Here is a 27,013-nt window from a genome sequence, read left to right as displayed (position 1 = left end):
GCCCACCATGGTGACCCAGGGCAGCGCTGACCTCAGGAGTCCAAAGTCTGTGGCAGGACACAACCCGATGCCCCATGCAGCCCTAGGCCATCCCTTCCCAGTACTTAGCTCTCTCAGGGGCCGACACTGAAGGGTGCCTGTAAGTTCCCCTGACTACATCCCCTTTGGCCCTGGCCTCCCCCGCCCCATGAGCCCCATGGTGGAGAATGATCCACCATGACTTGGAGGAGATGGATCCCAGGGCCCTGGAGAGTGAGGGCAAGGTGAGTGGCGATGCTTTCTGGGTTTACCCTGGAGACGTCTGACGGGCTTGCCTTTCATCCTCTTGCAGGGCTCCAGGGGACGAGGAGGCCCAGGTGGAGAACCTCGTCACTGCAAATGGTAAGTGTCAGGACCACCCACCCAGGTGGGATGGAGGTAATGGGCAAGGGTTCTCCTACAGCTTGAGGGTGGGGGACGGTTGCCAGGTGCCGTCGTCTCTTGAGAGCTGGCCGGTCAGACATGCTTCCATAGTGCCAGAGTGGGGGGTCCCCAGGGCCTCTGCTCTGCATCACTCCCTCACCTCCACCAACAGGCTGCTGCTCCTGACGGCTGCTATTTACAGGGAATCCGCTTAGTGTTTGGCATGATACAAAGTGCTTCACTTCTCATTTAATGGGCGCACAGCCCCATGAAGTAGGCATCACTCTGCACATTTTACAACCAAGGGACTCAGAAAAGTTAAGGAACGTGCCAGGTTCTCTAACAGGCGAATAACAGGACAAGGATCTGCCCCAGGTCTGTCTGACTCGAAATCCACATGAGTCACCTTTGCTGTGCGGGTCAGGCTCCCCCAGAGACAGGCACAGTCACGGCTGCTGCAGGGGGTGGCCCGCTGGGGTGAGGGGTTCATTCACTACCCTCCATTCTGGTTCTCTTTCCAGCAACGGAGCCCCAGAAAGCAGAGAACTGAAGTGCAGCCCTCAGGCACAAAGGTAAGATGCTGTCTAACTGCATCCTCCTGTCACCATCACTGTTCTGACTGAAGTCTGGCCGAGGAGTCATCAGGGAAGAATTGGGCTAGCTTTTGCAACGCGCACAGCTTTTATTATGAGCTGTGCTCTGACGAGGCTCGTGTCTGAAGGGTGATGAGACAGACGGATTGAAACCTCCCAGGTGTACCACACACACACACAGAATGAACAGTCGGGAAATAGAGCTTCCATACAAGCCAGCGGTCAAGTTGATAGGGGGCCATCCTAGCTACCACGTGGGCATGACTTGGGAGAGAATTAGAGTCAACGAAATACTCCTAATATCAAGGTAGCATAAAGACAATGGCTTTCAGTGATGATTCAGAGAGTACCTTCAGGCCGCTTTTTAAAGTTAACAGTTTATTTTTAAACTTTCCAACCCTACACAAAAGTAGGGAGAATAGTATATGACCCCCCCCCCATACCAGCATTATCAGTTCTTGATGTTAAGGGGCACTGTTTTTCGTTCTATTTAGTATCCGTGTCCATTGTTCATTATATCAACAGTAATGCAGGAAAGTAATAACTTAAATGCTTTACAGTTTTCAAAATGCTGCCACAAACACAAACTCACTCAAGCCTGCCAGAAGGTGTAAGAAGGACAGGTAGGGTTTAGCCCCATTTTATAGATGAAGAAACTGAGGTCAGAGAGAGTAGCCATACATATAGTAAGTAACAGGCTGGAACTCGAGCTCAGGGCTTTGTAGTTGAGTGCTGCATTTCACTACACCCCTCTGCTCCTGCCCGTCTCCCTTTATGACATACCCTGGCATATACTGGGGCGTGGCGGGGATCAGTCTTCTATCAGCTCACTTCTGCCTTCTTTTCCACACAAATAAGGGATGTACTTTATCCTAAATCGTAAGTTAAAGGAGATTTCTGGATGTAAAATGCCTGATACACCAGCTTTTACCATCATGGTAATAACACAGGGTACTTGTGGAGCATTTGAATTCTTTCCTAAGGGTGGGCAGAGCGGGGCTCATTACCTCCTATCTTCTAGCTGGGCCTCGGGAAGGTTAAGGATGCCTCAGTTTGACGTGGCCATAGATCCAATCCAGGAGGCAGGCATCCCAGCTGCAGCTCGGTGTTCTGTCTATGTCATGGCAGCTGGCAGCTCGGAATCTGGGGAGCAGTGTGGGAAGGCTCCAGGGAGAGAGCCTTGAGCCAGCAGTTGTCTTTTTTTTTTTTTTTTTACTAGAACTTCCTCGGAAACCCTGTTTTCCTGAGTCTCAGGGCTGTGGGCAATTCTTGGAGCTGTCCTGAGATAGAAGCCCCGGGTTTAACAATTTCCTTTCCACATCTCCCAGGTTCCATCCCCCTGAGAGAGCCCCTCTCCTGAGCTCCACACCCTCCTCCACCTTCATCTCCTGGCCCTGCTTCTCAGGCTTGTCATCCTTGATTTACTGAGAACAAGGCACTTAGAGTGGGTCTCATCGTGGGAATTTCCGTGGGCAGAGGGTCTGTCCTAATTAATGGCTGGGAGACGACGAGCAGGTAAAGAGTTTTGAAAGGAAGCCAGAGTTTCGTTTTAATTTAAATTCTCTCTCACTTCAACCTCCAGAACCTGAAGGCAGCTGCTTGAACCTTTAGATGCAAATGCTGATGCTTAAGAAAACCGGCCACTTCAGCAACAGATCTTTCCCCAGGAGAAGCCAAGAACTTGTGTGTCCCCCGCCCTCTCCCCAACCCCTCGACACCTGTCCTCAACTTAATGATGCAACCCCTGCCCCTCTGCAGCCTGTGGTCTTGTCCACCTCCTGTGACGTGTGTCTGTGTGTGTGTGTGTGTGTGTGTGTGTGTCTGATGACTGTGGTCTTCGTGGCTGCTTGTTCGTGGATGACACTGTATTTTAGTGAACCTGGCCCCACTTTCCTGGGCAGGAGCTCAGCCATGTGGCTGTCAGCTCGTCTCTGCTATCCATGGCCCCATCACCTTCCACTCCTGGGAGTCTGCTTTGTCCCTAAGAGACCAGTTCCTTCTCTTGATTTAGGGGTGGATGGAGGGGTTGGGCACGGGCGGGAGTCTCTGATTGGCTTGGGACTTGGGAAGGTTTACATCACCTTCGTGATCCTTCTACATGGCCCGTCTTCACTCCTTTTATAAGAACCTTGCTTCCACATTTGTCCCTGGACCAGCTCTGTTCTGAGGTCCCTTGGCAGTGGGAGGTTCCCAGCAAGGAGCTGATGAGCCCGCTTTGCCCTTGGGCAGCTACACCCCTTCCCTGGTGCCCATCTGCCCCACCTCACTCCGCCTCTGGGGAACATGCCCCTTGCATATCTTCTCAGCAATAACCCCGTGGGCTCTGGAACCCTACCCCCTTCTCCAGCCTTCCCTGCTCCCAAGACGCCCATCTCTAGCCCAGCTCGTCTGGACTCAGACTCCTGTCCCTGACCTGGGGCTCTGGCAGGTGATGGCTGAAGGGGTGCATTCAGCTGGGGCCAGTGCTCTGGGGAGGGGCAGCTGGGAGAGCAGGGGTCCTTTGCTTCTCTGTCCACGTCCCATTGGCCAGGCAGCAGCGGGGGCGCCTGCACCCTCTGCTCGCCTGTCACTGGCCAGAACGGCAAGTGCAGCGGCTGTGCTGCGGGTTAGGGACCCGGCAGGGCTCCGCGCAGCCCTGCTGCAGGGGGAACGGCACGAGGTCGAAGCTCGTGAAGAGAGTGGAAAATCAGACCCCGCCCCTCCCACTCATCGTGTTCTCGTGGAAACTAACCAAACCGTGCCGCTGTGACCAGGACTGCTGTTCTCTGTGTCGTGATCGCTCCTCAACAACGACGAAAGGAATAAAATACCACTTGTTTCCTAGTGGCTCTGAGCTGCTTTCCTTTCTGTGAAAGAACCTGAATATTTGTAGGGCCTGTGGTGCTTGAAGGGCTAAAGGGACCGTGTCCTTGGTCAGAAGGAGGAGGTGACAGCTGCAGGGCCAGCCGGGAGGTGTTTTATTTCCGGGGGTGTGTTTATTTCTGGGGATGTGTTTATTTCCACTGCTTGACCACTTAGCTCCTCCCCTGCTTCTCCTCGTGCCTCCCCTTCCTCTCCCCTCTTTTACCCGCACCCCTCCTCCTCACCCCATCCTCCTCCTGCTTCCACCCCTGGTCAGTGGGTTCAGGCTCCACCCCATAGCTGGACCTGTGCCTCCCACATGCCCTGGAGAGAAGGGAATCACGATGGCTTGACCGAGGGCTTGCTGGCCTGGAAGGAAAAGTTCTCACCTGTCCCTTTGGTCAAGTCTGGGGCCACTACCTAAGGACTTAACAAAGAGGGGTGTGGGTAGGTTACTTGGGTTATGATCAAAGCCCTTTTACCCTTTCATCTTTCTCTAAACCCAAGTACCCCCTCCTCTGTGAAGCCTTCTTGGACTTAAAGTAGATGAGTCCCTTCTTTCTGTGCTCCAGTCACACTGGTTCCTGCCTTTATCTTCATGTTTAATGCTCTGTGCCTTGGATCCCAACTGTAGAGGCCCGTTGGATAATGTCCATCTGGTAGTGACACAACAAATGGGGGGCATAGGGACCTGGGGTCACCTAGAGCATCCTCCCAAAGACATTCCAATTCAGCTTTTTAAAAAGTACTGTTGGGCAAACAAATACAGCTGTGAGCTGATTCCCTTGGAGGACGCCCATGTGTGGCCCCCACCTCTACGTGTTTTATGTGTCTTTATCGTGAGACCCAAATCCTAGAGGGCAAGGACTATGTCTTATTCTGACCTAAGAATGCCTGCAACACCTTACGTTCTCAAAAAAGTCTTCATAGGGTCTGCCTAGATTCTTTGAGTTGTTTGGAGCTGCAGGCTCACAAGGCATGGGTCCTGAGGGACTTGGGGGTCCAGCCACTCCCCCCTGGCCACTCCTGGGACATCCGTGTTGCCTGTCCTCCTTCTCCACTGCTTGTGCCCTCAGTCCCCCAGGTCCTTGAAAAGACTGAGGCTTATAGTTGAGATCAAGCTCAGCATTGTCAACCCAGAGATCATGGTGGTTAAAACATCTCTGGTCATGCTTAAACTTTGGGAATAAGCTAATGACCCCCCAGTCATGGAACACTCACTATGTGTCAGGGAATTTGTAGGCTTTGCAGCAATTTCAGAGAAAGGCTGGATGAAGATCCTTAGAGGCCCCAGGTACACAGAAGTTGGTGGGTACCTCCCCACATTCATTATTGAAAAGAAAACATTAAACTACAAAAATAAGTGTAAGGAAGTCCAGTGGGGAGGTTCTGATTTTTCTCATAATAATTATGTTAATAATAGAGAATGGTAGTTCTCATCTCTAGCATAGACAGAAAATGGTTATCCCTACTCTGACAGACTCTGAGAACCTACCTATTTTTCCTCCTGGTAATCCAGCATGATCTCTGAGCTAGATATTCACATTTTAGATTCTCTCTGATAAATTTGTGACTGGTCTAGGGCCACACGGCTGGCAGATAGAGGAGCTAGGAGCTGAGCCCAGGCTGTCTGTCTCCAGAGTTCTTTATAGTACACACGTGGCCTGGCTTCCTTCTTCAGGAGGCTGGTATCCAGATAGAGGAAGAGGATCGTTTGGGCTGGTGAGGCTGCTTCTGGAGCCTGGCGGTCCCTTCAGGGCATAAACTAGCTGAACTGTGCTCTGAGGAGAGTCCTGTGGGAGGTGAGTGGTCTGGAAACAAGAAATGTAAAGAAACTGATGATCAAAATAATAACAATAACGAATGAATGAATGCAGCTAACATTTATCAAGCACTTACTGTGTGCCAAACACTGGGCTGAGGTCTTCACATGTACCAACTCATTCAGAACTCACAACTCTGTATGATGGCATCCCTATTTTACAGATGAGGAAACTGAGGCTTGGTGGATCTTGCCTGAGGTTGCACTGCTGGTGGCAAAGCCAGGGTCTAGCCCAGGCCCATCCAGCTCCAAGCCAGTGCCACTGACCCTCTGCCACAGAGGAGAGGACCCAGGCCCATCAGGTGGATGTGAGCAGGAGGCAAAACTTGGCCTATTGTGAGTGAGTGCTTAGTTCCCAGGCTATGGTGATCCAAAACTGGAGTGAGCTCCCGGTCACTGGAAGTGTTCAAGGTGAGGGAAAATAACCAGCAGATGGGATCCCCTAGGCAACATGGACTCTGAGAACCCACCCAGAATGACCTAAGTGTCCGGGCCTGAATTGCGAACCCCCTCACCTCCCAGCCAATGGATGAACTGCTTCTTCCTCTTTGGTCTAGCACTGCAGGGCCAGGGCAGAAGAATCCAGAATCCAGGCATGGATCACTGCTTAATGTGTGTCTTCCTTCTGGACCAGCACTCCATGCAGGCAGCACCGCGTCTGTCCACTCAGCCTCTAGGCACGCAACTTATATTTGTGATTTGGTTGAATATAGCAAAAGTAACTCGGTTGAACGGGAAAGCTGTCGTGCTGGGCCAGTTTCCAGAAGGGTCTCAGACAGAGATCTCAGGTGTCCTGCACACTTCACCTCCCGGCTGCTCCCCCTACTCCCCACCTCCCCATGAATTCCACGCCAAAGATTTTCAAGTCTATTTGCATGAGCTCTTTGTGCTACTTAACACCACATAAAAAAAGGTCAGTCTGCCTTCTGGGTCCCCCTGGGCTGTGGCCCTCCCCATCCCTTTTTTTTTTTGCAGGTTGTGCATAGGAACTTGCCAAATTGTTCTTGGAAGAGAGTCAGAGGCACAGTGCAAGCAGCAGGGAGAGAGGGGTGGGTGAGGGGGATTCCAGGCTGAAGCACACCCCAAGGTCACCGGGCTCCTTCTCTTCTTGCAGGGAGGCGGGTTCTACCCTCCCCAGGATCATGGGCTGGCAGGGGTGGCTGGCAGAGCCCGGGTGGGAGAGCTGTCCAGCTCTGTCTGGTTCACCCAACCTTGTCCCTGGTTGTTCTGCTTCACCCTGGGCCCAGAGAGAGTGAGACAGATGGTGGGGGGTAGGTCAGGTGTGTTTGCCTGAGCCAGGGGAGGAGCCTTGGAAATACCTATCTCTAGGCCACAGAGAGGGAGAGCGGCCACCTCTCACCATTAATGTGATTCATTGCTGTCACAGTCGAACTCCAGGGGGCCAGAATCAGCCAGCTCAAGCCAACCGGCTGCTGATTTTATAGAGCCAGCCCCAGCCCCAGCCCCGTGCCTGGTTGCACAATAGTGGGGCACTTTCCAAGGCAGGGATCGCAGAGCAGGTGATGGCGCGATCAGGTATCCTGAAGGACTTGGGGTGTTAGGGGCTGCCAGGCGGTGGACCCCCTGCACCATCCAGAAGAGTGGGTTCCTGCCTCCCAGCCAGGCTTGGAGGTGGCCTGGTGGAACAGAAAGAGGCTCAGGACATTCCCTCGTGTTCCCTCTAGCTGTGTGATCTGGGGCAGACCCCAGCATCTTTGTCAGTTTCCTTCTCTGCAAAATGAAGTCCTTCCTAGCCATGGGGTAAGCTGGGCTCCTGTGTAACCCTGAGAGCCTTGGTTTCCTCAGCTGTCCAATGGGCCTATCAATATCTTTCCTGGTACCTCACAGGGTCAGAGTGACACAATGGACATAAAAACACTGAAAATTTTACATGTAGAGATTATGTTATTGTCGACAATAACACGCAACCTAAAAGTTGAGAATTATGTGTTATTCGGGGGTATTACTGAGGACTATGGTCTGGGAGACAGCCTCTCAGATAGCTCTGCGGAACTCTTCCAAAGAGGTAAGGGAGAAGCCAGGATATATAGGAGTTTTTAACTGAAAAACAAACAAACTAACAAAAAAATCCATGTACAGCTAAACATGAAAAGATTACTACTAATCACAAAAACCAGGCATCCCAAGTTAAGGATTTTAGTGCCTTTCTATGTATGGGGAGACGCATGAGTCTGGGCTCATCGACATTATTCCTTTGATATTCATCTTAACTGCCTAGGGCCAGTATCCTGTTTTTCTTCACCCTATATTCCCCTCAGGGTGCACTGTCGCTGGCAGTGGCCGATGGTTTGACGGTGGGCGACATTCATTGTTTACTAAAATATGGCAGGCAACATTTTTTTGTCCACGTTGTTAATATTTATATTACCATCCAGTTCCTTATGTGCTCTTTCCTTGATAGCAGAGTTCCCCTTCTGTCTTTTAGACTGGGGTTCAAGTTTTGACTTGTCCACACACCATGGGAGATTCCTCTTCTGTAAGATGGGTATCACAAAACTTGCTTGACTAAGTCATTGGATGGAACGAAGCAGATCAAACAGGCAAGAGTTCTTTGGAACAATCAAGAACCATAAAATGGAACGAAGCAGATCAAACAGGCAAGAGTTCTTTGGAACAATCAAGAACCATAAAATGGAACGAAGCAGATCAAACAGGCAAGAGTTCTTTGGAACAATCAAGAACCATAAAATGGATGGAATTGTTATCAAGTGAGCAGAGATGGGCACCAGACTCAGTGAAGACAGACATTTAACAGACCTCATGATCTGTGTCCTCGAAAAAGCCAGAATAGACTTGGTAGTCTTGTGAAATAAACGCCAAAGATGATTATTACAAAGCCAGATGTGAGCCATTTGGGCCATGTCAGTGGAATCCAGACTGTCATGGAGGAAGGGCAGGAGAAGCAAGGGGTAGGCTTGATCCTGGATGTCTTCCTGGAGGTATTGAGTCGGGACCTGCTTTTCAGAGGTAAGGAGGGATGTGGTTACTGGAAGGAGAAGGGCTGCAGCTGGAGAGAAACAGCCTCCGTTCTAGTTCAAGCCCAGACGTGACTTCTTAGAAAAGTCAAGAATGCATTTCTCTCCAGGGTATTCACTGTGGGAGAGGTGGGTCAAACGGGTTTGCCCTTGTCACCAGCTGTAGAAACAGAAGAGGACGTCCCCATCTCCTGCCTGCTCAGGGAGCAGAAAGACCTGGGCGACCTTGACTCTGAGTACATTGCCCTTTGGCAGCTCCCAGGACCTGTGTGCCCCATGGCTTGCGCCATCCTTGAAGCCAACAATTAAGGAATGGACCCTCCAGGGCCCACCCCCTCCCAGCCCTGCCTTATAAGACCCCAGGGACCCTGGCATCCACAGTCACAGCAGGAGACAGGAGCCAGCGTTCCTTGGGGTTCGGGACATCTGGGCAACACAGATGGGGCCTGAGAGTCACCACCTTCCCTGATGAGTGACCACGCATGCCATGCAGCTGAAGACGGACCTGAGCCGGGGATCGGGGCTTTCTAGGGGCTTCTGGCTTCTCTCCAGCTGTGAGCCAACAGCAGGAGGACTGGCTGGGGGCCTGGAGTCCGAGGCTGTGCGCTCTGCTGTGCAGCCCCCCACACCCAGGGCAGGTGGATCTGGAGGATCCCGTCTCGAGGAGACTGGTGATGAGGGCCTTTGCCTCGTTGCTGGCTCTTGAGCACCAGGGAGACAAAGCTCAGCCGACGTCCCAGTCTGTTAACTCCCTACCCCACCAGCCCAACCATGACCACCCCAGACGTTTGCCCAAGGCTGAGGAGTCGGGAGACAAAGGAGGCCTGCTCGGGGCGGGGTGGGGGGAGACAGGAGAGGCTGAGGACCGGCAACTGAGGACACCGTGCCTCTGGACAGGCAGCACTGAAGGAGGGGTCTGGAAGCTGGGACTGTCTCTCCATGCCTCCCAAACTGCTCCTTGATTTCTGGGTCTTGGGGAAAACAGCAGAGTTGCCCCTCTTTGGCTCTAGCCTGGAACGACAGACAAAGGAGGAGGGGTTGGGGGTCTTTGCCTTGTGGTCTTTCCAGGATGGAAGAGCGGTGCTCCCACCCCAGTTGCCCCCATGTCCCAGAAAAGACTGGAAGAACAAGAGGTAGGGCCAGATGCCAGCAGGGAACAGCCATTGTGCATGGGGTTTCGGGGGAGGAAGGGAAGGCTGGGGATGCCAGGTGGGTGGTTGGCTGGCAGAGATCATGCTGAGGGTCAGGGACAGAAAGGTGCGCCAAGAGCCTGCTTTAAAGATCACCCCACTGGCGACTGAGCCCAGGGAAGGGATTACCACAAGTGTCCTTGTCTCCTGGAGGGCCAGCTCAGGGTGAGGGTAGTGAAGCTGGCACTTATTAGGACCCTCTTGGCCAGGCCTTCTACGTACGTCACATCTATTCCTGCGACAGCCCTGCAAGGTAGGTGCTATCATCCCATTTTATAGATGGGAGAAGAGGACTCGGAGAGGTAACCTTCCCCAGCATCACGCAATCCGTAGTAAGGAGTCAGGATGCAACAGGATTTAAGCGTGGGTGCATCTGTCTGCAAGGGACCCCTGTGCTGCGCGCAGAGAGGCGTGGGGGGAGGCTTCCCTGGGCTTCTCTCCGGGGGATCATGGCCATGATCCAGGTTGAAGGAGCCAGGGCCTCCCTGGAAGGCTGTAGGCTGTCTCTGAGGGGGGGGGCTCCCTGTCCCCAGGGTCAGCCAGGCTGATGACCTCAGTCAGGACAAGGAAGGACTTGGGTGTGGGTGAGGTGAGAGGGGCAGGACCTCCTTGACTCTTAACATCTGGCTTCCCCTGAACGGACAAATTAACACTTTTATGAAAATTGCTGCAGGGCTCCAGGTGAAGCGCTGGAGGGGAACAGAGGACCGGGGCCGGGGAACTCCCCAGGAAGGACTCTGGGGAAGCTGTCGGCTGGGGGTGGGGTGTGCTGGCCACTTGCTGTCTCTCCGTGGGGACAAACTAGTGCTTGCTACTTATTACAGGTGATTTCATGGGAAGAGGCTACATTAGGCAAGTTGTGGGTCTGTCTGTGCAGCTGGCAAAATTATTTCACCTCTGGAACTAATTCATTCATGTAACAAAACTAGGGATCCACTAAGTGCCAGGCCCTGTTCTAGGCACTGGGGATCTAGGAATGAACAGAACCAACAAAACTCCTTGCTCTCCTGGAGCTTAAGTTTTAGTTAGGAGAGAAATGAGAAGCAAGATAAGGAAAATATGTATTTAATCAGATATAATAAGTGCTACAAAAAAAACCCCGAATTTGAAATGTTGCAGAGTGGGTGTGTAAATATTAGGTGGGGATGCAAGGAAGGGTCTTTGGAATCAGTCTTTGAAGAATGACCTGAGCAAATTCAGCCAGGAAGTTCTCTGGAGGAAGAGGCTTCAGGAAGAGGGAAATAGCCAGTGTGAAGGTCCTGAGGCAGGAGCGTGTCTGGAGGATTAGAGGACCATAAAGGAGACCAGTATTGCTGGAGTGGAGAGAAGAGGCAGGGAAGTCATTGGAGACAAGGTCAGAGAGGTCAGACCTTTATCTAGAAGCCAGATAAAGATGGGCTTCTAGGACACAGAAAGGGCTTTGGCTTACACTCTGAGCCCTCAGAAGGAACCCTTAGTGAAGTGAGGGCGTTGGGTGGGATGACCTTGGAGGCCCTTTCTAGTTAGTCTATGATGCAGGGTCTCCGTTTGGGATGGAGATGTCTTTCTTCAGAGCGTTAGTGTCTGGGAGTGTGTGTGTGTGTGTATGTGTATGTGTGTGTGATGGGGGTATTTCTGGCTGAGGTCTCCACTCTTGAGACCACTGACATTTTTGGACTGGGTAACTAGACTGGGACTAAAGGCCCATCTAGCCCCAAGATTTAGGAACTTCTCCAAGTGCCCAGCCTGGGGAATGTCTGCTTGGCGCTCTGGGCCTTAAGCACGCAGATTTCCACTTGGGAACATGTGACTAGGCCTGGTCTTGTGAGAAGCTGGGTCCCTGGGCAGGTGGGCCCCTGCCTCGTGGGGAAGGGACGAGGAGCCTGGAGGCAGGGCTGTCTGCTGGGGTGGGTGGCCCCCCGGGACAGATCTCAGCCCAGTCAGACAACCCCCTCCAGGCCTGCCTGTCTCTATTTCCAGAGTGTTTCCCAGCCCGGGCAGCTCTGAGGGGGTGTCATGGGTCACCCCCTCAGGGCAGGAAGCTTTGCTAAGGAGGGACCGAGTGGAGGGTGTCATCTGACCAGGGCCAAGGGTCAGTGTCTGGGGCCAGACCAGCACCTCCCAGACCCTGCTTTTCAGTGTCTGTGTTGGGATGGCTGCGCAGGGCGACCCACAAGGAAGGGACCTGAGGAAGATCCTGTGGTCCCAAGTGAGCCACACAGACTGCTTTTTTTTTTTTTTCTTTCTCTGTGGCCACTTATATTTTACTGTTTTTTATTGAAGTATAGTTGCTTTACAATATTGTGTTAGCTTATACTGTACAGCAAAGTGAATCAGCTATACGTATACATATATCCCCTCTTTTTTGGATTTCCTTCCCATTTAGGTCACCACAGAGCATTGAGCAGAGTTCCCTGTGCTATACAGTAGGTTCTCATTGGCTGTCTATTTTATACATAGTATTAATAGTGTATATGTGTCAATCCCAGTCTCCCAGTTCATCCCATCCTCCCCCTTCCCCCTTGGTCAGAGTGCTTATTGCAGCCTTGCTCCAGGCCCTGTCAGGGGGCCTCAGTGGCCAGGGAACAGGGTCTTGGCTGAGCCAGGGTAGGGGCTGCTCTGCCTTCCCTCTCCCACTGTTGGCTCCTGGCTCCAGCTGGGAGGCTGGCCCTCCAGACCTGCCTTCCCACTGGAAGTGCTGTCTTCTGTTCACCCCGCACTGCGGCATCAACCGGCAGCCCTCAGAGGCCTCACTAAGCTGCTGGTAGCTCCTGCTGGGCCGCTGGGCGGATCTGACATCATAGCCTCAGGTAAGTCACTGGGGGCTAAGTGGCAGGTCCCAGCTGAGGAAGGATGGGTCACACGCCGGCTCCCGCTCCCAGCCCCAGCAGCTCCCCATCTCTGCCCAGGTCCCGGGGTGACACAGGAGGCTGCAGCTGGTGCCTCGGGCCCCGGGCCATGGCCTGGAAACATTCCCTCCCCACTCAGGGCAGCTTCCAAGGACCTGCTGCAGTTCTGCCCAGTCCCAGGGGACTCCTAGCTTGAGAACAAGCCCTCGAGGCAGGATCATCAGGGCCAAGGCCTGACTGGGCTGGAGGAGTGAGGTGTCGCTGAGTAAAGGCTCCGGGGGACACACACGTGCCCCTGAGTGTCTCCCTCAACTGCCTCAGGGGCAGGTGGAGAGCAAGGGCTCTGATTCCACTGGCTGTGCCCCCGGCCAGTGCCCTCCTGGCTCCTGGTGACCTTTGCAGGCACCTTGGGCTGCACGGAGGCTGCTGGCTGTGGCATCTCTCCCCAGTGCTCTGCCTTCCCGCTCCCACTGTTTGCTGTGGCTCACAGCTTCCCCCTTCCTCAGGTCACCTTGGAGGTCAGAGAATCTCCCCCACTCTCACGTGGATCCTGGCCCAGCCTGCCCCAGCAGGCAGGCAGGCACGAGATGAGGGCTCCCTTGCCAGTCCCTCCTCCCTGCCTTTGTCTCTTCCTGCCCGTGGGCTCGGCTGGGGTGTGGAGGGAGGGAGGGCCACTCTTCCCATCCAGGCCCTGGGTCACTAGCACCTCATAACTTTCTCTTCCACTGAGGAAACAGCCAGCAGCTCCTGCCATGGACAGGTGGTACCTGGGTGAGTCCCCTGAACCCCACCCCCCCACCTTCTCAGACTCTGACACAGGTGTCCACCCCATCACTTTCAAGTGCACCCCCAGCTCCCCAGGAGTACGGAAAAAGCAGAAACGAGGAGAGGCAGGATTTGTAAACAAGGGCATCTCGGTCCGGGTCCTGGGCGTGCCGTCATCTCTGCTCCCAGCATCTCTGAGCTGCAAGAGCTGGGAAGGCAACTTGTGCAGCAGCCCCCTTTCTGTCTGTGTGTCCATCTGTCTGTGTGTCCATCTGCAGGAACTCTGAAGCCAGACTGCTGGGTTCAGAGCTTGGTTCCCCCACTTCGTAGCTGCCTGACCTCTGGCAAGTTATTTTACTTCTCTGTACCTCAGTTTCTTCATCTATAAAATGGGGATGATAATAATGCCTTCCTTGCCTCATAGAGTTGTTGTGATGATTAAATGAGTTAATTTTTGTAATGTGTTTAGAACAGTGCCTTGCATATAGAGTTAAAAACGCAGCTATTGATTTGCTTTCCCTATTTCTCTTGTCTTCTATCATCTCCTATCTATCTACCTATCTATCCATCTATCATCTTCATCATCTATCATAGTCATTCATCAATCTATCGATCTATCTATATATCTATCAACTTTCCACCTATTTTTATACTCCAGAAAGAATCCACAGTGGCTTACAAAGATAGACAAAAGGTACTAAGATACCAAGATAATGTATAATAAGGAGGTACCAGTGTCTGTGTGGAGGGCCCCAGGAGTTTTGGGAGTACAGCCACGGGGGCTTTCTAGCCCTGATTTTGTCCCTGACTGGGTGTTTCAGGCAAGTTCCTCAACCTCCCTGCCCTCAGTCTTCCTGGGCTGCCCAGTGGGGATCATGGCGCTGCCCTGGCCAGCTTCAGGGTCATTGTGGAGTCAATGACCAGCTCAGTTTCTTTATCTGTGGAATGGAGCAAACGTGCATTCAGCAGGACAATGCATGCAAGAACTTGACACATGCTCAGCCCCTACCAAATGTTAGCTCTGTTGTATTTTCATGAATATTCATCACTTGGCCCTGAAAGCAGAAGAGCTGAATGGGTGTCTCGGCTCCTGGTCTGCAGGCCGTGACATTTCCTCTTTCCATCTCACCCTCATGTTCATTTTGCTGGAAGGTGGTTGGCTTTTCTGGATCTGACAGTGTATGACAGTAACAATAATGACACTTACTGTGTACCAGGCCCCCTGCCACACCCTTTAACGCATTATCTCACTTTCTCCTCATCACAACCCATTCTACGGATGAGGAGACTGAGGCACACAGAGGTTAAGTAACTTGACAGAGCCCATATACTTAGCAAGTGGAGGAGCCAGGAAGTGAACTCAAACGTTGATCCCTTGCCACTGCTCCAGGAAGATTAATAGATGGAGTCCTTTTGAAGGACTAACCCACCCCTGTTGGACACTGACTGCTGACCTTGGCCCTTTGGCTACAATTGAGCATCAGCCTCTTCTGGAGGCCAATTCGATTGATTAGAACTCAGCCAGGAATATGAGCATCCATGGAGTACCCAGCGCTGCGGTCCCCAAGGTGAATAGGGCCACAGTAGAGGGGGGAGGAGGCCTTGGAAGTGTGGGAAATTTCCTGATTCCTAAAGCTGAGGGTGTGGCTCTCAGTCTCCAACTTGCCTCTCACCGCTGTGTGCCCTTGAGCCAGGGCCCTACCCTCTCTGTGCCTCAGATGCCTCATCTGTAAAATGGGGAAATAACACAAAGTGCAAGGAACTAATAGGAACGTGATTTGCAAATCATGAAAACAAGGCGCTCTCCCTGTGGCAGGGCTTAGTCCCTCCCGAGGGAGCCTACCGTGTAACAGGGGGAAACTGGCACGGAAGCTGTGCTTCATGGCTGGAGAAGGAAAGTGCCAGAGGCTGCAGGAGACGAGGGGTTGGTTAGGGATGACACTGGCTGAGCTGTGAGCTGTTAGATGCAGCCTGGCTGGATGAAGAAGATAGCAGAGGAAAGGGCGTTCCCAGGCAGCGAAGGCCTGGAGGTGTGAACGTGCATGGGGGGCTCAGGTGGGCTGTGAGGCGGGAGGGGCCGGGTACCCTGGGACCACCGCAGAGGAGCCTCGAGTGCCAGACAAGACACATCAGCCGAAACAGTGATCTCCATAGCGGTGGGTGAGGTGGGCAGCTGCTAGGGTCAGGGGCTTCCATGGGACCCCCGACCTTGCCCCCCAGGCTGTAGTATACACGGAATATATTTCGAAACTCCCACTTCCCCATTGTCACAGCCCCAGCCGTGAACTCTCCGGCTGGGGGAAGGACACCACGGCTGATCTGTCCCCAGCACTTCTCTCTGGAAATTTCCTTGGGGAGGGTTTGGAAAGCCGGCCAGCTCCTCCCTGCCCCTGCTGCCCCTGCAGCTCCTCATGCCTCAGCAGGAGCCCCGCTATCCACGCCAGGGCCTTTCTTGTGACCAGGGTAAATATTACCTGGCACTGTTAATGTTTAATGCCCCCCCCCATCTCTGGCCACCCCACAGCCAGGCACTGTCCCCGAAGCAGAGGCAGCGGGAAGAGGGCAGTGGGACGTGCCCGGTCTGCGGGGGGACATGGCAGGACTGTCGACAGATGACGGTGAGTGTGCGTGTGCGTGTGTGCGTGTGTGTGCGTGTGAAGCATTAGGTGCCTCGGACCATCTTTGGAGGGTGAGCAGGACCCCACTCTTCCGTCTCCTGGCACTCCTGCCTTCCAAGAGTACCCACCGCCCCTGCCTCATCCCATGCCAGCCTTCCCGCTAAGAAAATTTGCTTTTAAAAGAGGATCCCGCCTTAACTCCTAAGAAATCTAGCTTGAATGGCGGAACCTTGGGTGCCAAGTAGGAGCTGCTGGGGGGTGGGGAGCGGTGAGCTTCCATCTTGACTTTCTGGCATGCATCTGTCCTGGTTCCATGTATCTCTGGGACTCTCTAAGCTCAGAGCAGGAGGCGGATGGGGGTCAGGCTGGCTGGGGCAGGAGTGGGCCCCTCTGCTCAGCCTTCTGAGGCTGGCTTTGGGGTGAGAGCCCCCAAGTTCAGGACACGCACCCAGAAGTCATCCTGCGAACGAGGGTGATCAGGCCTGGAATCCAGCGGGCCTTCTGTTGTCTGTGGTGGTCCTAGAGCCAGATCTAGAAAAGATGAGGGCTTTGGGTGAGGGTTGGCTCATCCAATGGCTCAAGACGAGGTGGTCAGGGAGGAGACGGGTCCCTGGTATGCTGAGGGGAGCTGAGTTTGCTCATGGCTCTGACATTAATGCCCCATGTGACCTTGAACAAGACCTGAACCAAATCTGGGGAGACAACTTCGGAGGCCTTCTGCATGGTGACGGGTGCCTGGGCCCCACCTGGCTCCCTTGGCCTCAGGCCCTCCAGGCCCAGGAGCAGACCCCTTCTAGCCTGTTCTCTCCTGGCCTCGGGGGGGTGTACCGCCAGGACAGTTGGGCTCACCGGGCCCCACGGCCCAGGGCACAGTTCAGCACAGCCTGGGAGGTGCCAACTGGTGCGTTCCTTTGACCTTGGGCACTGCTTCCCTAGTGCCAAGAAGGGGCTCAAGTAGGGCAGAGAAAAGGGGCCACCCCTAGCCGTGGCAGAAAAGCTCTGGCCAGGTACCCTCCAGCTGCCCAACAGTGAGTACGCTCAGTTTACAGGGCCGGAAGCAGAGCCATATCTGTTCGGGGCTGGAGACCGGACCGAACCACTTGGCCTTGAAATGTCTCCTTCCTCCTGACCATGTGACAGGCAGCACAGCAAAGGGGTTAAGCACCCAGATTCTTAACAACCAATTGACTGGGTTCATTCCCAGCTCGACCCTTTTCTAGCTGTGTGACTGTGGGTGAGTTGCTTTGCCCTTCTGTGCCTCCGTCTTCTCATGGATTATATTGGAAGAATATTAATGCCTCATAGAGTTGTTACAATGGCTAAATGAGCTACTGCTTTGTTAGCCTCAGCCTGGCACATGATAAGCACAATATATTAATGTTTCTGAAATAAATTTGCTTCCCCCTAAGAACAGCAACGTAGGAGAGAAGAATCTAGAAACATGGGTCCAAGACCCAGTTCCGCCTCCACCTTTTATTGGGACTTTAGACAAGTCTTCAAACTGGGCCTCAGTTTCCTCCTTCTGTTCAGTGAACGTTAAGGTTCTATTTATTTACTGATTCATCCATTCACTTCACAAATACTTGCTAAGTACCTTGTAGTTGATTAGTCATACGGAGAGAGGTTGCTGGTGAGTCTTACGGGAGATGCCTCTGTTGGCCTTTTCTTACTTTTGTATGAAGCAAGGAGAGGAAGGAACCAGCCCCTCCCAGAGGTGCCAGAGGCCTCCACAGGCATCGTGGGTCCCTGCTTTGGAGGCACGGTATTTGGTCCCAAGCCGGTTGTCGGAAGCCATCTAGGGCAGTGGGGCAGTGGCGTTAGCAGACACAGCAGCCCCCGCTTCTGGATGTCTCTCCACCAGCCTCGCCTGGCCCCCTTGGACCCCTAGGGGTGCTGGGATGGGAAGGATGGGAGTTCCACTGTTTCTGTGGCTGAAACACACCACGGTCAGTGACTCACCCCTCACCCACTTCTGGCTCTCTCCTCAGGTGGCAGCCCCAAGGAGGACGTGGACCCATTCTCCTATGGTGAGCCTGGTGGGCCCCTCCTCCCCACCCTGCCTGAGCGCCGCCCCCCATGTTAACCCCGGTTCCTGGCCTCTCCCAGCCCTGGGTTACGTGTCCCCACCTTCGCCAGTTACTGTAGGGCTGCTGCCAGGTTGGCTGCAGGGAGGGGTCTGGGATCACTCATCCCACTTCCTTGCCCTCTCCTCTCTCAGACTATGAGACTGTCCGCAACGGGGGCCTGATCTTCGCTGCCCTGGCCTTCATCGTGGGGCTTATCATCATCCTCAGTAAGTGGGGGCTTCGTGTGGGAAGTGGGGTGCTGATGGGGACACATCTCAAAGCCACTGAGCACACTGGCTTCCCAGGTCGGGTTGGAGGGAAGAGCCCTCTCACCCCCTTCCCAGATCCCGGAAGGCGGAAGTGAGTTTCTCGGATCCCCTCCCCTCCCCCACGCAGGACGTGGAGACGGATGGCCACCTTGATGGAAAGAGGAGTCTTGGATGCCTCACTGCTTGGTCCTCAGGCCACCCAGGAGGTTCCTTCCTCCTCCCGTGCACCCTCCAGTGGATGCTGGGGGGAAGGCTGTGGAGATGGGAGAGCTGGCTTCCAGTGGCCCTGGGAAGCTCCAGTGCACGTGGAGCCAGGCCAAGGGAGGGAACCAGCCTCCACTGGACACCCCCTCCCCCAGATCTGGACGCTTTCTTGGCTTGAGCTACATCTCGGCCCATTTAATCCTCTTGGCAACACTGAGGGATGGCCACCAATGTCACCATTTTGCAGATGAAAAACCAGACCCACCCTGATAGGGGCAGCAAGCTGCCTGAGGTTCCGTAGCTGAATCGGAAGCAGAGCGGGTTCAGCCGCAACCCACCGCCCCCCCTCCAACCCTCTGCCTGCTGCCGGAAGGCAACCGTGCCTGGTAGCCAGAGGCCTTAGGAACCCCTGTTAGTTTACCATGGATCCCCTACTCTCTGGGCCTTAGTTGGCTCATCTGTTAAATGGGGATGATCCCACTTGCCTCAATAGGTTAGGGCTGGCAGCCAAAGACACAGCAGCCAAGAAAGCACTCAGAAGGATCCAGCATAGGCATGGGGTGTTCTAGGGGAGAAAAGGGTCCTGTCTCCAGCCCCAGCAGGCACACAGCAGGAGCTTAATAAATGCTCGTGGACTTGTTCAGGTGCAACCAGAAGAAACATACACAGAAACACACCAATGAAAAGAAGAGAGAGAATGTAGCAGATACACCTCCATGTCCTGGGATTCTAACACATCCATGGGTGGTGCCCCCCCTCCTGACGGCTGCGCTTTGCAGACGTGGCCAGTCTCCCTGATTCCCCTGGAGGCTCCCTGGTGGCAGTGTTGAGCACCTAGGAGGTGGAAGGCAGATGGGCAGGAGCAGGAGTCTTGGCTCTGGACTTCCTGCCATTCTTCTCCAAGAGCTTATTGAGCAGCTTCTGCATGCCCAGCACCACGCAGGGGGGCACCACCATGGCCCAGGCTCAGCACCACTCTCAGTGCCCTCACAGTCCCCCACGGAGCCAGTGCAGTAAATGTTTGTTGACTGACCAATTGACTGACTTGGGCTTCTGAATGCTTATGGTGCAGCCCTATATATAGAGACAGTCAACTGTGGCCTCCAAGGCAGACACCAAGCGGTACAGGCTGGTGGGAGGGAGGAGGGAATACAGAGCTGAGTCCTCCAGGGCAGAGAGGGTCTCCTTGGAAAACTAACCCCCTTTCTCTCTTTAAGGCAGACGATTCCGCTGCGGGGGCAGGAAGAAGCACCGGTGAGTGCCTGCCTGGGTGACTGATGGGGTGGGCGGGGCAGGGGCGGGAGGAGCAGGTTGAGGAGTTCGCTTACTGAGGCCTGTGAGGAGGGTCTACAACTTCAGGGGCCCCTGAACTCACCGTCCCCCCCCAACTTACCTGTCTGCTTTCCTCCATCCCAGGCAAGTTCACGAAGATGAGCTGTAATGAGAGGTAGGTTTGCGAGGGGCGGGCAAGGGTGGTGGCCCGGGATGGCTGTGGATAATAAGGAAGAGGTGGGGACGAGCTGGGAAGGACTTCAGGGTCTTTCATCCATCAGCCAGGCGTCTGTCACCCTCATGTGTTTTTAAACGATGGCCCAGTGCCTGGCGTGGCATGTGTAGCCAAGGGAGGCTGCCGAGACACGCCAGAGAGAGGTAAGATGAATAAGGAACGAAATGAGAGTCCCGACCTCTGCCCCCTCACAGCCCCAATCCTGTCTTTGTCTTTGCAGAGCCAGCCGTGTCCACCATTGCACCGGGGCCGCTTGGGAAGCCCTCCCTGAGCTATAGGTCTTTGTCCCTGGGACTGCCAGGCCCTCGGGCTGAAGGAAGCCCCGGGTTCCGCATGACCCCTGGGTGGGCATCGCCTCCTCCCACCCCGTGCTAATAATAAAGCCGGCCTCAGAGACGGCTCCTTCCCTGGCCTGCCTCCCTCCCTCCTTCTCTCCTGTAACTGCCACCATCCTCTCCTCCAAGTCAGAGTCAATACAGCCTGGTCCCTTGTTTTTCAATTATTCGCTCAGGTGCCCATGCCTACTTCAGCAAGAAGTTCAGTATCATCCCCTCTAGGACTTTCCTAGCGATGCCAAGGACCCCAGGGACAGAGGGCTCAGCCTGCCTTCCAAATGCCAGGCAAAGAGAAAGCCAGGCAGGCGAAGGTCACAGGTTCAAAGCCGCTGGGTCTGTTGGAGCTGCCTGGTCATCGTCCCAGGCCCTGGGTGGGGCTGTTGGAGCTCTCCAGTGGGAGAAGCTGCAGCCATGCCCTGGGCTGCCAGCGTTGTAGCTGTTTGTGACCATATTATGTGCTCTGCCATTTCCCCAGGTGCACCAACGTGCCAGGATGGGTGGGTCTAGGGGTCCGGGCGGGGGCCTCAGCACACGCTCTCTTCCTATCCCCTTCCTGACCCTGGTGCTAAGCTCCGGCCACCCCCTTTCCACTCGTGGGGCCAGGGGGCCTCAGCTGGACCTAAGCTCATCCACCTATTTGGGTGCTGACTTGGTTAACCCCAGGGCCAGGGGCCAGAAAGTGGACGGTGAGGGTGGGCCCCTTGTTAACCGTTTCCTCCTGCCCCCTGTCCATTCTGGCAGGCACTCACCCAGGACAACTTCAACCCAGAATGGTGTCAGGCTGGCCCTGCCGCCAGTGCCTGACTTCCTGATGCCTGTGGCCCCCTGGCAGCCCAGCACCCTGCTCCCCTGGGGCAGTTTCTGCCCCCTGGCAGGAGCCCCTCTTCCCTCTCCCCCTTCCCTGCAGAGGCCTCTGCGCGAGGCTGGATGGGATGGTGGGATCCTGGCACCACCTAGTGTCCAGTGCACTCATCTGGGTCTGGGAGCAGCCCGGGAAGGAGGCGGGCCTGGCCTGGGAACCCGAGACTGCAGCAAGTTAGCAGAGCTTAAAACGAACAGGGAGGGCGTGTCTGGGGACCAGAGGCAGGGTAGGCAGCATTCTGCTTGAGAATTGAGCTCTTTGTCTTAATCCACTGTTGCCTGGACCACCAACCCTCACAGACTCACAGAATGCTTGAGCACCAAAGGCCCCTAGAGAGCAAAATAAACAATCCTCAATTTTCAGCAAGGGAAACTGAGGTCCCGAGAAAGGCAGTGACTTGTCCAGGTGACACTGCCAGCCTGTGTCGGAGCCAGAGCTACAACCCAGGTCTCTGCCCCCCCCCCCCCATTTCAGAGTCCTTCTCACTGACCCCGTGGTCTGGGAGGAGAAGCTCCAGGGAGACACAGAGGGGAAAGCCTGATTCTTACAACTCAGAGCCAAGGTCTTTGTGACACCCTGCTCCGAATGTGGGCTCACCCATGACAAATAAATCCTGAGAGGCCAAACCCCTAAATAGAATTCAGTATTTCCATACACAAGACACTGGAGCCATCCACAACAGTGGGAGAAATGAACGGGAATGGGACAGGGCCAGCCAGCGGGGCTTTCGGGAGGAGGGGGGCTCCTGAAGCTTCTTGGATGTAGCAGCAAGGTGAATGGGAAGAGGGGTATTCCAGGCCTGCGGCCCGCCTGAGGAGAAGTAAGCGCCTTGGAGAGGAGTCACGTTTCTAGAAGGTTCCATACACAGGCCCTGAGCTGCCAACTCAGAGGGCAGTTCCAGCTGCTTTGGAGGGAAATTGTCCTGAGTGAGTCATTTCGGCCTCTGCCCCTGCTGCAAGCCCTCTGTCCTTGTGAACCGTGAGGCTCCACCGGGTTCCAGACTGTCACCCTGGAGAACCTGGGGTGCTGTTCAAAGCACTAGGTACCCAGCATTCCCTCCAGAACTATCAAATATTAACCTTGGGGTGGGCCCATGCCAGGTGATGCTTAACCAGCTCCCAGCAGAGCAGCCAGTGCCGGAAACCACAGATCCAGGTGACATTCAGAGCCCTCATCAACACTTTCCCTTCCCACTCCATTAAGGTCACATGGACCGGGAGCTACTGAACTTTCACTTCACTTTGGGATTTTCCACAATTCATACACAAATTAAGTCACAAATAACAACCAAGGCTGGGAAGTGATTGAATGAATTACTTCTAATCACACAACAGCAACAAAAGCAGCCTTAGTCTGAGGGGATGCAATTCCCTTTGTCACCACCAGAAGGAGCATGTGTCTTACTCCAAATCCCTTTCAAACAGGTTTTCAACTCAGTCTAAGGGCTGGTGGAACCTTTTGCTGGGAGGAGGGGGCTCCCGGTCTGCCAGGGGCTCTGGTTTCCCAGGAAAGCCCTGAGCTCTTCTCATTCTGTCTGCACACCCCTCAGGTGTATCACTTGCCCTGCTCTGGGATAATTCTTGGCTGTGGGATCTCGAGCCCTCCTCACTCCTCCTGGAAGGGAGAGACCCTCTGTGATCTGCACATCTTCCTCACCTTAGGGTGATCATGAGACCTCCACCCACATAGTCTGAGTTAATCAGCGTCATGAGCAGGACCTGGAGAGAGGTGGGCAAGGAGAGGGCGGCCCCAAGACCAGCCCCGCCCCCCCCAGCAACCCCACTGGTCCTATCTCACCCAAGGGAGTGGGCGTGCTGAGCTGAAGAGGGGCCCAGGGCAGAGGGGGGTGCTGAGTCTTCCCCCAGGCCCTCCCCGCTCTCATCCCTGCCGGAGAGATTAATGGCCTCCCTGTTGATCCGCGGCCCCAGGCAGCTGAGGTCTGAACTGCAATTCAGCAGGGCCTCCTGGCGGCAGTGACCCGCTCCTTGCCAGGCGTTCATTCTTCATCGTCCTCCCGACGAACACTCGGCCAGGGGAGATCAGAGGCCAATGCCGTGGCCGCCCGGCCTTGTCCTGTCGTCGCAGTGAGTCTCTGGCTGAGAAGATGGATCGGGCCTGGGCTTGGGGCCAGGCCCACAGCAGCCCCACTCCAGGGCCTTGGGAGGGCAGCGCGGAGCCCGGGGCTGGGCTGGGAGAGCCAGTGTGGCGCCCGAGGGACCCAGCCTTAGAGGAAACCCTCCCCTTGGCCTCGGTCTCCCCCTCCCACACTGGGGACACTCAATGTCGTCTGCAGTTGAGTGACTGAGGGCTTGGGAAGAGATCCTGTTTAGAACTTGGGACCTTGGTGCCCATGACCTCAGCTTGACACTGGGGGTTGGGGGGACCTAAGGAGGTGGCCACAGAAACCAGGGTGAGGGGTTTTCCCAGGTATGGAAGGGCCTCCTACCTGAAAGGCACTCGAACCCACTGCATGTGGGGTGGCGGCTCCCCAGGCTCTGATTCAGCAGCTTATTTTGGGGGCTTATGAGGCTGCCTGCCCTGAACCTGCGTGATCCCCCAACACCCCTCCCCAGGCCCTGGGGTGCTCCTGGCTGCTGCTGGTCTCCAGAGCTCTTAAACTCGGTTCCCTTTTCAAGAAATTCTCTGTTGCTTCCCTGAAGGCCTTCCTTGGTGTCACCAAGAGGAATTCCCCAGGTGAGGTGGCGGAGTGGGCGTAGAAGAGGGGCAGTTCCAGGCTGGGGCAGCAGCTCAAGGCCCCAGAACCTCGCCTGCAGCTCAGTGCCGTCCGTGCTGGGGACGGTGGGGAACTGGCCTCACTGCCAGCTTTGCCTTCAGCCCACTGTGGGACCGTGCGATGGCCCTCGGCTGCCTCTGAACTTGGCTTTGGGAAAAGCAAACACAAGACAAAAATTCCAGGCGTTGGCTTCAAAGTCAAGGGGTTCTGGGAAGGGGTAAGTGGGGACCTGTAGCTGGTCCCCTTGTTACCTCCTGCCCCCAGAAGAGCAGCGCTCAGGGAGGCTGGGTGTGCGCCTGTGCACGTGCACACACACACACACACACACAAATATACACTCGCTCCCTCCTAGTAGTTAAAACAGAGGCGCCCAGCAAGTAATGAAGGCAGACAAAAAGACACACTTGACAAAGCAAAGGAGATGAGGCTAGCCTGGCCCAGAGCCAGGAGCGTGTTGAATTCTCTCGTGGCCTTTGTTTCCTGAAAGGCCTATCAATCAGTAACACAGCTGTGCCAACCCAGCCTGCACGGGAGCTGAGTGCCCACCACCCCTGCCGAAGTAATATTTCAGGTCTCATGTCCGTGGACCATCTGCTCCTGACGCAGTGGGTCACATCATCAGGGCGTGGCCTCAGCCCTCAGACGCCCGCCCGAGCATGAGTGGGATGAGCCCCGCTGGGCCTCGGCTACTCCTAGACCCTTCCTGACCCCTCCTCCCAGGGGACCTGCTGGGGACCCCGTAACTCCTGGCATTCTGACCATCCCTTTATGTCTGTCTGCACGGCCTACAAGCCACATGAGGGCGGGGGTGGCGTCTGATGGTTTACCCAATAAATGTTTGCTGTTGACTGAGCACATGACTGGCTGACCAGAGGAATGAATGAGTGATTACCCACAGCTGGACCTACCACTTCCCTGCTTCTCAGGGGGCAGGGAGAGCTGCTGGGCGTTGCAGTCTGGGCAGGTGGCTGGGTAGTGTGTCTGCTGGGCAGCGCTCATGGAGCGTGGATGGGGAGGGGGCTACCAGGGTCCTGTCCCAGTGACAGCCGGCATTTTGTCCCTGGCATCACAGTTAAGATCAGAGGCTTTGGAATCAGCCGGCCCGGATGTGAGCCCTGGCTTGGCCAACTGTGGACTATGGGACTGTGGGCAAGTCCCCCCTCAGCCTCAGTTTCCCAAAATGGAGAAACAATGTCTGACTCATGGAGTTCCTGCTCCTGACCAGTCCTCGGTGACCAGTGGCTGCTGTGATTACTTTCTCGAATGTTCTCCCAGTGCTCACACTGGATGCTGCTGTCTTTCCCTGGACCCCTGCAGGCATCCCAGCCCTTGACCATAATGTTTTACCGTTCAGTGCATTCTTCTCAGGACACTGTTTACGGCCAGGAGGCAGGGGCTCCTGAGTCCACCCTCAGCCCCAGACCCTCCTCAGCACCCTTTGGGCCACAGTGGGGAAAACATCATTGGCCTGGCCCATCCTGAGAGGTCCCGCCCCCTGGGCCCTCTGCCAGCTTGGCCATGGGCTCCCCCGCTCCCTTGAGACCAGTGGAGGGTGGTCTATGGCTACTGTGCTGGGATCAGGAAGGGTCTGTGGAAAAGCTTTCTGTGTGTGTGTTGGGTGTGCGAGAGATTGTGTGAGTGTCTGTGTACATGCATGTGCATTTGTGCGTGTGCGCGTTGGAACAGGGGAAGAGCCAGACGGACCAGGCGGCAGGGAACTGACTGCATGGAGGATGCAAGAGGCTGGACCCAGCATCTGGGGGCCAGGGGAACGGGCGGCTCCACTTTGCCGGCCCCTCTCTGGACCTCGGCCCCCTCAGCTGAGAATGAGGGCTGGGTCAGAGGTTATTGTCTGTTGCTCCCAGTGGTTCTTAGAGGACACACAGACATATGGACAAAGCTGGGGCAGGGAGTGAGCCCAGATCCCAGCTTCACTGTGAGGCATGACCTGTGGTGAGGGGCAGTCTGTGTGGTGGAGAACCTGAGCCTGTGGCACCCCCATCCCGTCCCGTGATGCTAGGGGGAGGCAGATAACCAGATTCCCTGCGCAGAGACCTGGGAATGGAGGCATCTGCAGGGGACTGGAGACTACAGGGTGCAGGCAGTGGGATGTCCCCTCCGGAGGGCAGAGCCAGGGCTCAGGCAGAGGGAGGGGGGCTCCTGGGCTTTTAAACTGCCCTCTCCAGGGAGTTTTGGAAAACTCATTCTCTTCTAGATCTGATGTTTTTCCTCCCCTGAAACCACGCAGTGAAAACAAGCAAAAGCAGGAATAGTGCAGTGGAAGAGGCATTGGAGGTGGGGCAACACAGACTTGGGTTTGGAGCTTGGCTCTGCCACTGACTAGCTGGGCAGCAGTGGGCAAGTCCCTTAGCGTCTTTGAACCTCAATTTCCTCATCTGTAAAATGGGGATCACAATGCCCATTAAAGAGACTGAATGAGATCATGTGTGTAAACAAGATCTGTAAGCCGTAAAGCGCTACAGAAATGCAATGTGGATTTTTTAAAGTTTTACGTTTTTTTTTTTTAAATTGAAGTATAGTTGATTTACAATGTTGTGTTAGTTTCAGGTGTATGACAAGGTGATTCAGTTATACATATATGTATAGCTATTCTTTTTCAGATTCTTTTCCATTATAGGTTATTACAAGATATTGAATATAGTTCCCTGTCCTATACAGTAGGTCCTTGTTGTTTAATTATTTTATATATAGTAGTGCATATCTGTTAATCCCAAACTCCTAATTTATCCCTTCCCCTTTGGTAACCATAAGTTTGTTTTCTATGTCTGTGAGTCTGTTTCTGTTTTGTAAATAAGTTCATTTGTATCTTTTTTTAGATTCCACATATAAATGATATCATATGATATTTGTCTTTCTCTGTCTGACTTACTTCACGTAGTATGATAACCTCTAGGTCCATCCATGTTGCTGCAAATGCCATTATTTCATTCTTTTTTATGGCTGAGTAATATTCCATTGTA

The 27,013-nt window shown here is 54.5% G+C and overlaps 2 protein-coding genes across 11 annotated transcripts in view; both read left to right on the top strand.

The window, feature by feature from the left end:
* The window catches only part of FXYD6 (FXYD domain containing ion transport regulator 6), a 32,619-nt gene extending 28,798 nt beyond the window's left edge, over positions 1-3,821 (top strand). For all 6 annotated transcript variants that reach the window (XM_057553012.1, XM_007196571.2, XM_007196570.2 and 3 more), the window contains 3 exons: positions 332-381; positions 924-974; positions 2,578-3,821. In XM_057553012.1, coding sequence (XP_057408995.1) covers positions 332-381; positions 924-952 — 79 coding nt within the window. In that variant the 3' untranslated portion in view covers positions 953-974; positions 2,578-3,821. The remainder of the gene's footprint in view (positions 1-331; positions 382-923; positions 975-2,577) is intronic.
* A 5,234-nt stretch (positions 3,822-9,055) lies between these two features.
* On the top strand, positions 9,056-20,600 carry FXYD2 (FXYD domain containing ion transport regulator 2). 5 transcript variants are annotated; one of them, XM_057553010.1, is made up of 8 exons: positions 9,056-9,787; positions 12,210-12,249; positions 15,962-16,055; positions 18,044-18,082; positions 18,274-18,348; positions 19,812-19,848; positions 20,011-20,041; positions 20,322-20,600. In XM_057553010.1, exons 1-7 carry the CDS (start codon positions 9,594-9,596, stop codon positions 20,033-20,035), a joined length of 504 nt encoding a protein of 167 aa, XP_057408993.1. In that variant the 5' UTR covers positions 9,056-9,593; the 3' UTR covers positions 20,036-20,041; positions 20,322-20,600. The 5 variants fall into 5 exon arrangements, with proteins under 5 accessions (XP_057408993.1, XP_007196638.1, XP_007196640.1 ...); XM_007196576.3 differs by lacking the exon at positions 12,210-12,249 and having other exon boundaries at positions 9,716-9,787; XM_007196575.3 differs by lacking the exons at positions 9,056-9,787; positions 12,210-12,249 and adding an exon at positions 13,856-15,005.
* Positions 20,601-27,013: the final 6,413 nt, after the last annotated feature.

This window comes from Balaenoptera acutorostrata, chromosome 9 (genome assembly GCF_949987535.1).
Source record: "Balaenoptera acutorostrata chromosome 9, mBalAcu1.1, whole genome shotgun sequence".
NCBI classification, from domain to species: domain Eukaryota; kingdom Metazoa; phylum Chordata; class Mammalia; order Artiodactyla; family Balaenopteridae; genus Balaenoptera; species Balaenoptera acutorostrata.
The sequence above is the reverse complement of the archived record's forward strand: the minus strand, read 5'-3'. Positions and strand labels throughout refer to the sequence as shown.